Below are 12,265 nucleotides of genomic sequence, written 5' to 3'. Positions count from 1 at the left end.
GCGCAACTATACAATGCTCCGTTCTCACTTTGGCCGAGTCGACGTACAGGTCAAAAATTCTGCGGCATCTACTCGGCTGAAGCGGCGCACTACCAAAGCGGAGCTTCGGGTGGCTTTGCGCTCCTTCCACCAGGACACCGGTCTACAGTTCAAATTTGTTGATATTTGGCAGATCGTCAAGGACGAGGAAAGGTGGGCCGGCGGTGTCCGCTCCAGCTCGGGCTCAACCTCAAAGCGCACGAAGCACACGGCGAGCGGCAACTACTCGTCTGGTGACACCGGTGAGGCCAGCGAGGGCGAACCGCAGGTGTTTGGGGGTACGGCCGGCGAATACGGGGGATCCAGCCGTGGGTGCCGTCGGCCGCAAGGGACGAAGGCGGCTAGAGCGAGGAAGGGCTGAGGCGAATCAAGCCAGCCGGCCTCGGGGATCGGGCTCGCGGGGAGGCTCGGACACACTTATGGTGGCGTACATTACCGCTACAATGGCGGACACCTCCCGCTTCTCGCACTCCCAATACGTGGCCTGGTGGAACGGAATTGTGCATATGGCGGCACAACTTGGCCTTCCGACTCCCCCTCCACCTCGACCGCCTTCGATGGGTGATTCGCCGGCGGAGTAGTTTTTTTATTTTCCCACGTTTAATTGTGTGTTTTTTATTTTTTTTAGGATTTTAATTGTGTGTTTTTTATTTTTTTAAGTTTAAGTTGTAATTTTTTTTAATGTTGTGTGTTTTTTAATAAAGTGTGTTTGTTTTAATTAAATTGGGTTGGAAATAAAAATAAGAAATGAAATTGAATGAATAGTAATTTAAGGAACGGATAAGAAACGGACGGTTGCAAGTTCCATTCCTTAGTTTAGGAATGGAGTAAAAAAGTATAATGGAGCCTGCAAATAGTAGTTTAAGGAATAGTTTAGGAACGATATAAGGAACATATTGATCCACAAGAAAGCGTTCCGACAAATTTATTTGCGGTTTAGAGAGAGAACAAATTTGGTACGTTAATTCATTTGTTATTTCCAGCCACGCGCCTCTTCGGAGCGTGTTTACCACGACATTACTTCTTTTAAGTTTTCTAGATGCCCCTCAAGTTTTATTTAATAAATTATTTGGCATTCAATTGATGTAGATTTGGGTATCAGAGGCAGACTCTGTAACCAAATAATGGCGGGAGACGGTGAGGAGAAACAGCTACGAAACCATCGCCCTTCTTTGAAAACTCATCCTTCCTTCAGTAATTACACAAATTGGAAAAACAAGGTAAAGTATTGCAGCGATTCAATAGATCATACATCCGTTTCTTTGTGTAAGTTTGTGTATTGGACGTTTTGGTTATGCTGATGATGTTGTAGCTTCGGGAGAATTGCTTCAGAAGGGTTCGGGAGGATCGATCTCGGTTGCTATGGAAATTGAGACTACCCGATGTTAAGAGCCAATCTTCCAACAATAAGGTTTTCTCTCTCTCTCTCTCTTGGAAATTGTTGTTAATGGAAACTTCAATTGTTTTCATCTTCTCTCTTTTTCATAAGTGTAATGTCAGTGTGCGTATATGTAGTTCAAGCTGAGTAAATCACTAAAGGTGATGATGAAGGATTAATGTATCTAGATGAGTTTTTTGTATTAGAAAAAATTAGATGAATGTTTGAGCTTACTGATGCTGCTATAAGTTAACAAAAATAAGTCTCAAGGACACACTGATACAAGGTGTTGTTTTATCATAAAAGACGTGACTTAGTATGTCAATGGAAGGAAAGCATAATGTGCAGGGACTTCAATCCTGATTAGGATCAAACTTTTTGAATTTTGTGGAAGTAATTTTTTCTAGTTAAACCGACTGTTACCAGTTGAAAGGTGGGGATGACTAGTGGTTAAAACTATGAAAGGAGTGAAGGTGGGAGAACTTAGTGGTGATCAAAGAATTAAAGGAGGTGACATGAAAGAATAATGTGCAGCTACTTATGCTGCCATATTATTAAGTATTCACGGCCCACCTGCCTTTCGCTCCGTATCAGTGAGCCTCTAAAAACTCGTCGTCATAAATGCTACTAGGCTCGCTCACAGTGTGGCAGATTGTGAGAAGTCAAGCACATAAAGAGCAGGCAGGCATCTTTGTTGTTTTGGTCAGTGTTTTGCTAAGAACTTTGTCAACTTGGAGCGGGTAAATGTATAATAAGAGATACTGGGATAAGGATTAAAGAATGGTGGAGGGGGGCGGGAGGGGACATAAGAATTTCCACTTTGATGAGAAGTCATGTGGTGGAATCTTGTTCTCAAAGTCAGGCCACCAGATGTTTTAGTGATTTCATTCTTTTCCAGTGTTTTTTATTTTTCTCTTCTGCATTCAGTTAATCACTATTATGATTTTGGATGCAGGATCTCATCAATTCAAGCCTTCAAGGCATAGTGTCTGATGAACTAAGAAAAATTAAGGGATCATCACTTGATGAAAGTTCAGCCCCAACATGTTGTAGTGCTACTGATGACATGATATGGGAATATGATGGTCTTCAGACAGCTTATGCAGGCGACTGCGAAGAGATTCTGTTAGAAATGCAAAGAATATTCTATGAGGATCTTGGGCGAGGAGAAATTAGAAAAGGTCTAATACCTTTTCTCCTTTTGTGATTATGAATGCATTATTTGTGTTAGTTTCGATCACATTATGGATTTGTGATGTTTCGCCAAAAGAATATCTGTGTGTGTGTGTGTGTAGGCAGTGGTTCAGATAAAAAGTTTTATTGTGAGAACTCTTGGCCTGAACCCTATAGAGTAACTGCACTGAATTCAACACTCCGCAATATAACAAATTGCTGAGTATAGAGCAGTTGCTTAAATTGCTACTGTATATAAATTAAATGCAAGGGGTCTCACAGTGCAATTAGTGTTATCAAAATTCCGCATGGGCCGCACACGGGTCTCCTCCTGAATTTCCCCGAGGTAGGTGGGGTGAGCAAGATCCCAGGGAGAGGGCTGGCGACCTAGGGTGACTTTTTTTTATATATAAAAGTGACTTCTCTGACACTCTTTCCCCTAGGTTGCGTTTTGTTCTTTCTAGGTGGCTTTTTGTTTTCTGCCGCAGGTGACTTTATATTACATACGTGACTTTACATCTCTTTATGTGACCTAAGTGACTTTATATCTCTTATTTTGGGTTTAAAACTATTGATTTGAAAGTGCAATCTGTAATTTTTAAGTTTTAATTTATAGTAATGTTAACTAGGGATAGATAGATATATACATAATTTGGTTGTTACTGCGCCTTGCTGCGGTCCGTGCTCCTAAAAACACTGCTCACAATATGAAGTTTTAATAGTTTGTTACAATTTAGATGATTTGGTCAAAATGAAAGGATGTATAAGTAAGTTTTTCTCTTTCTTCGTATTTCTTTCTATTTTAATGCTAAATTAAAGTGAAGTATTACCAGAATGACTGATTGTCTGTTCAGTCGGGTAGATTAGATATTGAGACTTGAAAATCTCTTAATTTTGACCAAGTTTATATTTTAACATTAAATCACTATGCATAACATTAGAGTGTGACTATATCAGTAATTAACATGATTAAAAATAATCTCAAAATGGGTGCATATTAAGCAATCTATGTGGAAATATTGCCTCCTCTTATGGGCCTTATTGTGAATTTTGGATCTCTGCAGAGCCTGAAAATTTGATCACTACATGGGAGGATGAAGAAGATGAATATTTGGCTCGTGAAGTGTATGATCACATGCAGCTAAATAGTGATCAGGTATGATCCATATGCAACTAAGTCTCCTACTACTTGCTCAGCAAGGATGTTCGTTGCTAATTGTCTAACTCTGTAGAAGGACCTTATTAGTTAAACTGACAAACATGCATCATCCTTTTCTCGAACAAAAAATGAAGAATTTCTGCAGTATAATTGCTGAGCACCACAGTTGAATGTCCATACAACTTTTTGGAAGAATGGGTGCGTCAGTGCTATATTCTCTAATTCTGTACCTACGAATTCCATATGAAATCTAGGTAATATCAGAAGGTGTTGGAAAAAGTTGGCTTTGCAGCAATTTTGGGATTAACATTCTCCTCTCTAAAGAATATTAGAAAGAAAAATGTGGGGTTGTGCTTTATATATGAAATAGCCATTTTTTAGCTCTTAACAAACGATGGTTGAAATCAGGTTTATAGAAATTATTGTTAAACACTTTTTTTTATCAGTGTTTCCTCTGCTATGTTAAATTGATTAGTGCTCTTCGTAGTTGCAACTTTCCATGGTTGGATCACATTTGGTAGTAGCATAAATATATGTTACGACAGTATGGTGTTGAACTGTTACCAAGTTAACCTTAATAGCAACTTTTAAGTTCACGTTAGATGGTTCGCATACCTATAGAACATATTGAGTTTCATCCAGCCCCTTATCATGATACTCTAGGAATCTGGCTTCTCAACTGCGGAGGTGGTCTAATTCTCTACTTTCTTTCTATCCTTGGGTAAGTTGAGAGGGAATTCACCTTATGAAATTGATGCTGCTAGTTTGAATCATATCCAGTATCACCCTGCATAAGAAGCACTGAACAAGCTTGATTTCTGTCCCAGGCCCATTTTGCATCCAGATTTATTTTTGGTGACCGACTAGGTGTGTTAGTAGTTTGTAAGTATGATTAACTGGTTGCAATTAGGTAATTACATGTTACCTATGCTATTGTGGTTGGTAGGACACAATTTGAAATCTATTATCCATGTAATTGCAATTGCACTACTTTTTTTGAAGAGTCACGGTTGTGAATTGGCAGGTTTACAAAGTATTTTTGTTCTATTGTCTATATCCCAGTGAAGCGTGGAACTTCTTAACAATCTTGATTTGCCATATAGGTTACACAGGAGGTTTGGTGTCCCATCTGCAAACAAGGGAAGCTACAGCAAAATAGCCATCATATATATTGCAGTTGTTGCAAATTCGAACTAAAAAGAGACCATGAGGTACCTTTCTCTGTCTCTCGTAATGGTGATCTAAGAGGGAGAAATGTGAGTTTGAATAGAGGAGTTAGATAGGAAGCTTACTTGCAAGTAGGGGTGAGCAAAATACCTCAAAACAGAATATCCGATCCAAACCAAACTGAAATTTAAAATTCCGTTTGGTTTTTTTCGGTTCAGTCCAGTTAAAATTTTTGGCAAATTTCGGTTTTTGGTTCAGATATATAAAAACCAAAAAACCCAAATTTCTTTTTAATTTAATGTACATATAATATATTATAACATGCTGATTTATATTAATACATGTAATAATATTTAGATTTTATAAAGATTGTAATTGTTTGGATATGTTAATTAGTTGATACGAGTACTATTTTTGTGTTAATTATAGAAAAAAAATAATTTTGGGTTTTTAAAGGTTTTTTTGGATATATTATGCACTTTTGATTTTTCGGGATCGGTTTTGTAGTTTAGATTTTGGATTTTCGGATTTATTGAATATATTTATTCAATTTCGGTTTTCATTTTCACAAAATTTCAGTTTTTTGGTTCGGTTTAGGCAAAAAACCGAACCAAAAACTGAATACTCACCCCTACTTGCAAGAGTATTGAGGGGATCAGAAATTAAAGGCTCAATTAGTTATTTTGCCTAATATACTGCATGCAACTCGGAGGCCTCAGCTGACCAGAAATTTCACTACAAAACAAATAGAAGGAACAATACATCTCTAAAATCGATAGATGAATGGAAAAGGTTATAAGTACTGATAGCAGGATACATGAAGCAGCTGTTCGAGTTTTTTCTAGAGGGCCTGACTGTTTCAGTTAGAGGGCATTTACGCTACTTGATAGGGTCAACGGTTGCCATTACTAACTGAAGTATATTCCGTGATCTTAGGTTGATCTGAACTTCTTAAAGCTGAGGCTGGGTGAAGCTCACACAGAGCATCTTGTTAAAGGATGCAGACTGAAACCTGAGTTCTGCGTAGAAACTAAGTTTCAACTTACTGCTATATATATCAAGTGTGTAGGCTGTGACACATTTGATATTGTGCTATAACCCGTCACCTTACAACGAGGCCAGGGAGATGATGTGTAGCCAACTCCCAGGTAAAGGAAATCAACAAAGGTGGCATTTGGTAATTATTACTTCATGCTGCCATTTTTTGTAATTGCATTCCTGAAAGAATGCTTTGATGTAGAAACAGGTTTTGTTTTATATCTTCTGTGAGGATTCTTGTTTCTTGAGGAATGTGTAGAGCATACATACACCATACCAGTCACCTATATATGTTAAAAATGGCATCATTTCAAAATGGTTTCTTGTCTTTCCTCTCTGCTATTCACTTATTCAGGATTGTGCATTTCCTCAGAATCCACAATTAAGTTTTTGGCTCATTGGTTGCAAATCCACAAATAATTTATGTTTTTTAATTTATTTTCTTTAAATTTGTAACAATGGTGTAAAGGAATGAATGTTCAAATTCAACTTACAGCCAAATCAAAATCAATGTGCCATAAAAATAAACAACCTGGCAAGTTCAATAAAAAAACCGACGCTGATTTTAGCAGAATATAATTCTAAAACATGAAAGAGATGATACGAGTGAATAGAAGGGGGAAAAAACAGAAAAAGATATGGTAATTGGTAATCAATATTCTCTATCTTTCAAGTTTGGTTCACTTGTATTATATGTAGCATTTCCATCAAATTTACACGTAGATGTACAAACTTTTCAAGAATCTCAGCAGCAACCGCAGAGCAGAGGTCTCGTATCATATTCCACCCTTCGAAATACCCAAAAAACGCACCAAAGAGTGTCATTACTTGCATGCAATGCTTTGAGACCACTGATTTTACATTCTTCAGATGGTGTGTACTTCCTTCTCAAAGATTAAGAATTCGAGCCAGCACTTAGAAAAGCTCCTCCGAGTTGAATTTATTCCACGCCTCCTGTTGGACGTATCAAAATGACAATCAATATCCACACAGAACTACCTCACAATTGAAAGGAGATATCTACAAGCATAATATATGGTTAGCTCAATGCTCCCTCTCTCACTATGCTTTGCTCAACGCAAATGAAGGTGGAGAGAAGAGAACAATAAACAAGTCCATTCGGTGATAGCCAAGCAACGGACTTCCCCAAGGTCTCAGTTCATCCCCACCACCCCGTCCAATTGACATGGAGAAAAACATTGATGCAAGAAGCTTGATACTACCTTCAGCAAGTCGAAGACCTTTTCGGTGATGTACTTCTGTTGGAGAGTGGCACCCTTTTGCTGCATCTTGTCAGGATGAATGCATAGGGTAGCTTTTCTATAGGCTTTTTTGACAGAGGCACCAACAATTAAATCTGTCAGTGAAACAGGCTGCCAGCCACATTCGGGCCAAAGCACCTAGCATTCAGGGAACACAGTTTAGCAATTTATTGACAACATTTCTGATATTGGAAGTGAAGAGAAATAATCACATATCTATAATTAGCATAAGCAAAAGTTGTTAACATGCTGCACTAGGCAGACACTAATATAAACGCACATATTGCAAACTTGATAATAAGGCTCGCATATTTCCTTCTTTTCCAGCCGCCCAGCGCTTGATTTCAATATCTAATGTTGCGGCCATCCTCTGCAGTAAGACCAGATAAAACATCAAGTCATGGCACCCAACATGTATACAACTATATCTAGTAAGTAAATGAACTCAATCATATTAATAAATAAACTCAGACCCAAACTAGTTAATATGTAAAACCACAATATTAGTACAATGTAAAGGGTAAGGTAACTTGAGGATTCTCCATGTGATCACCCCTTCTTTTCTACTATAATTACCCGTCATTTAGAACTATTAGCTAATAACAGATCATACAAAAATCTGAAACAGTAATCTGCACCTATTAACAGAACAAACACGCAGCATAGAACAAAGTTGCCATCATAAAATGGTAAACGATATTGCATAAACTTACTATGAATGCACAGAAGGAATTAGGAATTTTTAGCACTCCGTATTAGCTGAAACACCATATCTAGACAAATTCAGTCACAAAAATATCTACTTTACTGAGGGACTTACATGTCTTTCTTCCTGCTCCATCTGAGCTTGCAGATCCCGTTGATTCTTCTCAGCCACAGCTTTAGCCTGGGTATATGACACAAAATTTATTAACAAAATAGCACATCCAGAAGATGAAACCCCATAAAGTCAGTACATCTAAAACCAATCAAGGGATAGTATAAAATAGGGTACAACATATGACAGAAACACATACAGCACGCTCTTGAGTGCGTTGGTGGCGCTCCAGCCTGGCTTGTCTTCTTTCTTCAGTTTCCCCTCCAACCTCTTGGAATTCTCCAGCTGATGGAGCTGTTTTGAATTATTTCAAGACAAAAAATATTAATCGGTCAGATACAGTATAAAGATGCCAAATAACATCAGCTTCATAAGTGATATAAACAGTCATATACCTCCAAAAACAGATGATAAATCATCAATAATATTAGAACTGGAAGAAACTTTCTTCATGTTGGACGAGACTCCATTAGAAGATGTTCTCTTTCCAGATTCAGCACCTCCCTTGTTCTGATACTGCTGACTAGAAAAGGGATTCTAAAAATACATCAAAGAAAGAGTCAGAACATTAAATGGCAAAATATCATCAACTGAAGTATGGATCATGATTCTACCACTTACAGTGGAATTTTCTCGTGCCTTAGGTGCACTGTTTGCTCGTCCCATGCCAAAAATTAATTCCAGATCATCATCATTCCTCTGATGATTCATCATTGTAGCAGTTGCAGCTGCTGCTGCCCTTTCACGTGCTTCTGTTGCAGCCCTGTCAACAGCAGCTCTTTCAGCCCGACGTCTTGCTTCTGCTTCAGCCCTTACCGCAAAAGCTTTTTCCCTAAGTTCTTTATCTTTTGTTTCTGCAGCAGTGGCTCTTTCCCTAGCTTCTGCAGCAGCCTTTTCTGCTCTCCCTCTGGCTTCTGCAGCAGCTCTTTCACGGGCCTCAGCTTGTACCCTTTGCACTGCTACTTTTTCAGCACGTCCTCGAGCTTCAGCACTTACCTTCTCAACAGCAGCCTTTTCAGCTCTTAAGTGAGCTTCAGCGGCTTGTTTTTCACGTGCATGAACTGCTGCCCTACCACGTGCTTCACGATTAGCCCTTTCTACAGCCTGTCTACCCTTCTCTCTTTCAATCTCCATTGATCTCTCCCTCTCCCTCTGAAGTCTTATCTTCTCTCTCTCTTCCTCTTCCTTTTGTTTCCTTGCATGCTCCAATATGTCATTGATATCTCTCAGATTTCTCTCCTGACTATCATGTTCATCTTTCTCCAGCTGTACAGATTCCTTATATCTTGCAGTCTTCACATATTCCCTTTCGCGCACCTCCTTAGCATGCCTGAATTTAGCCTCAGCTTTCTCCATGGCCTCCTTCATAGCTGCAGCTGATGCATCAGCAGCAGCAGAGAATGCATTGGTATCTTCAGTAGAATGTAGGGTTACACTTCCATCAAGGCCATTTCGGGACCCACCCTGGGCAAAGTCATCAAGTTCACCAAACTGCGAAAGCTGCTGGCCCTTGGTCACAGGACGTGACATCTTAGGACTTTGGGAATATTGATGATGATTTGACGGGGGAGGGAATTTATCACCTTTCTTTTTTGAACTTGAATAAGAGGAAACTGTTTCTGCCCTTAACTTATGATGAGGAATGGGTGGCGGAGGCCGTGAGGGAGGTGGAGCAGCTGTGGGTTGCGTGAAAAGAGGAATCTCAGATACAGTCAACCATACATCATCTGACTGCTGTCCTAATCCTGATGATGGGGGAGATGTATCAATGTGTGAGCTTGTTTCAAAATATTGAGGAGCAGTTTGATCAAAAGATTTCTGAAAGTCTGTAGAAAATTTTGGCATGCGAAATAAGGGAGGTTCCTGAAAGTTATCTAGAGGACTTTTCGTCTCCATATTGCTTTCTGAGTATCTGGAAGAAGAACTCCCTATCTTTTCTCTTGAAACAAATTGCGGAGATGCAGATCTTGAAGGACTCCCTTCTTTACCTCCTGTATCCTTCCCACGGGAAAAAGACTGGGCAGGTTTTCCAAAACTATTAAGAGGATTTAAGTCCTCAAAGCCTCTGCTACCACCTGATGAAGCTTTAGCCCTTGTTTTCCTAGATTTTCCATGCTTACTGATATCCTCTAGTGGATCAGGAAATACCCTGGATGACGAACAATCTTGGGCTGAAACTGTCTCATCCAGAACACTTCCATGCTTTGAGCCACCAACTGGTACAGAGCGCAAATCTGACTCTGTTCTGTTCTCATACATTAAAGGGAAAATTTTAAGGTTCCTAGTATATTAGGATTTCAGAAAATACTAGGATTTCTTTCCTTATCTATGGGTTCTGTGTTTTTATATATTGGACTCATAACAAGAAGATACACGAATATCAAGATTAAGTAAGATTAGGGAAAGTCATTTCTGCTTCAATTCTTATCCAGTTACAAACTTTGAGCATAAGGTCAACACCCAAACAGAATAACTGGGCTAAATTTCTGGTCGTCAAACTGCAAAATGGTGCTCTCATAATGACCGGGCTAAAAGTTCGGATTTTTTATAGGAATATTAAGAATCAAGAGAAAATATATTGACAATTGCACTCTGACTTCCAGAGATAACCACGAGACATTTCTACGTACATTCTTTGAGCGAAACAGCAAATTCAGAAAGTTGTGAGAAACACTACCTAAAGAAATAACCTATCCCCTTTGGCCCCACAGAGTGGATAGGACTGATCCTAGCAACAATCTCATGAAGGTAGGTTTTAATACAAAGTGGCGAATTGCTATTGTTATTCAAGATAATTACATCAGAGTCACACAAGGATACAATATATAACAATCGACGAACAGATAAAGCGCAGTACCTTATCATAACCACTTAGTTTCAAACACTTGAACTACATTTGCCTACCTGCATTCTAGCTAATACGAATGACATGTGATAACTTGAGCACAAGTTTCCACTCTCTAAAACAAAGTTAAACAGTAAAATTTAACTCTTTAACTAAAACCAAAGCCAAGAATCACCTGTTGCTAGCAGCAGAAGGGGCACTCCCAAACCCTGCAAGCAGGTCTTCATATCCCTTCGAACTTGAATTGCTCTTGCTCTTAGCACTATTGCCCATAATGTTCTCCTTTGCTTGCTCTCTCCTACCAAAATTCCCCAACATATCATCATAATCATGGTTCTGATTTCCAGCAAACACGCCATTGTCAAACCTAACCGCCGAGGAAGGTGAGTTGCTCTTCAATCCCGGCAGCCCTTCAAAAATATCGTCGTCATATACCGGCTTATCATAAACAGGAGCCGAAGACCTACTATTGTTTGACTCCGAACTGAACAAGGAATTATAATCGATGTCCCCCATTGAAGAGTGTTGACTGCTAGGTGTGAACTTGGCGGGCTCGCCAAACACTTCGCTGAACTGCGCGGATCTCATCGGTTTGGATTCCCTGAACCCGAAGTCGCGGGCCATGATATCCAGATCGTCCATGGATCGAAACACACCGCCCTAATATTGGCCGGATCGAAAAATTAAACGGAATCTAGATGGCTCCGACCAAATCAAAGCGGGTCTGAGTAGGAATTGCGCGATCACATGTGTGATTAAGGATTGTGATGTGTAGGTATAGGCGAATTACCAAATTTTGGCATCGCCATTGCATTCATGAGAAGAGAGGGTAAACTCTAGGGCTTCTAATTGAACTTCACTTCTCTTCCTCTGTAAAATCAATTGCATCTCTCTCACTCACTCTCCCTTCCTCTTCATATGGCGATAAATTAATCGAACTCTTCAGCTTTTCATCGAACTTATTACTTCTATTGTTTTCGTTTCTTCTCCGCCTGCATCTTTTTTATCTTTACTTTTTTTTTTCCTTCCGTTGAATTTTCTCACCTGTGATCTTGAGAATTTGTGTAAAAGATCGTACATTAAAAAAAATAGTACTCCCTCCGTCCCGGACTACTTGCACATTTTCTTTTCGGCACGGAGATTAAGGAATGAGTGTATAGCAAAGTCAACAATTGCGGCTGTAGGTGATAATTTTTACTAAAAATGGAAAGAGTGCAAATAACTTGGGACACCCAGAAAGGAAATAAGTGCAAGTAGTCCGGGACGGAGGGAGTATTAGTAGTGTTAAAATCTTTCTTGAAACTAAATACTCCTGCTTCTTCATAGTAGTTGAGTCATTTTATCATTTTGGTACGTTCCGTGATAGTAGAATCATTTTCCTTTTTAG

At 39.3% G+C, this 12,265-nt stretch overlaps 2 protein-coding genes across 2 annotated transcripts; one reads left to right on the top strand and one right to left on the bottom strand.

Annotated features, from left to right (window-relative positions):
• Nucleotides 1-1,122: 1,122 nt before the first annotated feature.
• On the top strand, nt 1,123-6,270 carry LOC121745869. The gene is made up of 6 exons (XM_042139813.1): nt 1,123-1,259; nt 1,352-1,450; nt 2,373-2,598; nt 3,655-3,746; nt 4,853-4,960; nt 5,853-6,270. Exons 1-6 carry the CDS (start codon nt 1,164-1,166, stop codon nt 6,012-6,014), a joined length of 783 nt encoding a protein of 260 aa, XP_041995747.1. The 5' UTR covers nt 1,123-1,163; the 3' UTR covers nt 6,015-6,270.
• Nucleotides 6,271-6,565: 295 nt separating this feature from the next.
• On the bottom strand, nt 6,566-11,913 carry LOC121745865 (auxilin-related protein 2-like). The gene is made up of 8 exons (XM_042139809.1): nt 11,054-11,913; nt 8,655-10,278; nt 8,429-8,570; nt 8,233-8,327; nt 8,037-8,102; nt 7,497-7,586; nt 7,178-7,354; nt 6,566-6,908 (listed from the first exon to the last, which is right to left on the bottom strand). Exons 1-8 carry the CDS (start codon nt 11,518-11,520, stop codon nt 6,870-6,872), a joined length of 2,700 nt encoding a protein of 899 aa, XP_041995743.1. The 5' UTR covers nt 11,521-11,913; the 3' UTR covers nt 6,566-6,869.
• Between the last annotated feature and the right edge of the window lie 352 nt (nt 11,914-12,265).

This window comes from Salvia splendens, chromosome 1, assembly GCF_004379255.2.
Source record: "Salvia splendens isolate huo1 chromosome 1, SspV2, whole genome shotgun sequence".
Lineage (NCBI taxonomy): Eukaryota > Viridiplantae > Streptophyta > Magnoliopsida > Lamiales > Lamiaceae > Salvia > Salvia splendens.
Note: the sequence above shows the minus strand (reverse complement) of the source record. Positions and strands in the feature narration are given on the sequence as shown.

Bases quoted from the DNA above. Each gene is read 5' to 3' on its own strand.
- LOC121745869 (XM_042139813.1), top strand. From the start codon at position 1,164: ATGGCGGGAGACGGTGAGGAGAAACAGCTACGAAACCATCGCCCTTCT. The intron at 1,451-2,372 runs GTTTTCTCTCTC...TTTTGGATGCAG, and splicing joins GCCAATCTTCCAACAATAAG to GATCTCATCAATTCAAGCCT. The intron at 3,747-4,852 runs GTATGATCCATA...TTTGCCATATAG, and splicing joins TGCAGCTAAATAGTGATCAG to GTTACACAGGAGGTTTGGTG.
- LOC121745865 (XM_042139809.1), bottom strand. From the start codon at position 11,520: ATGGACGATCTGGATATCATGGCCCGCGACTTCGGGTTCAGGGAATCC. The intron at 8,103-8,232 runs GTATGTGTTTCT...TCATATACCCAG, and splicing joins AACGCACTCAAGAGCGTGCT to GCTAAAGCTGTGGCTGAGAA. The intron at 7,587-8,036 runs GTAAGTCCCTCA...GTCTTACTGCAG, and splicing joins TGGAGCAGGAAGAAAGACAT to AGGATGGCCGCAACATTAGA.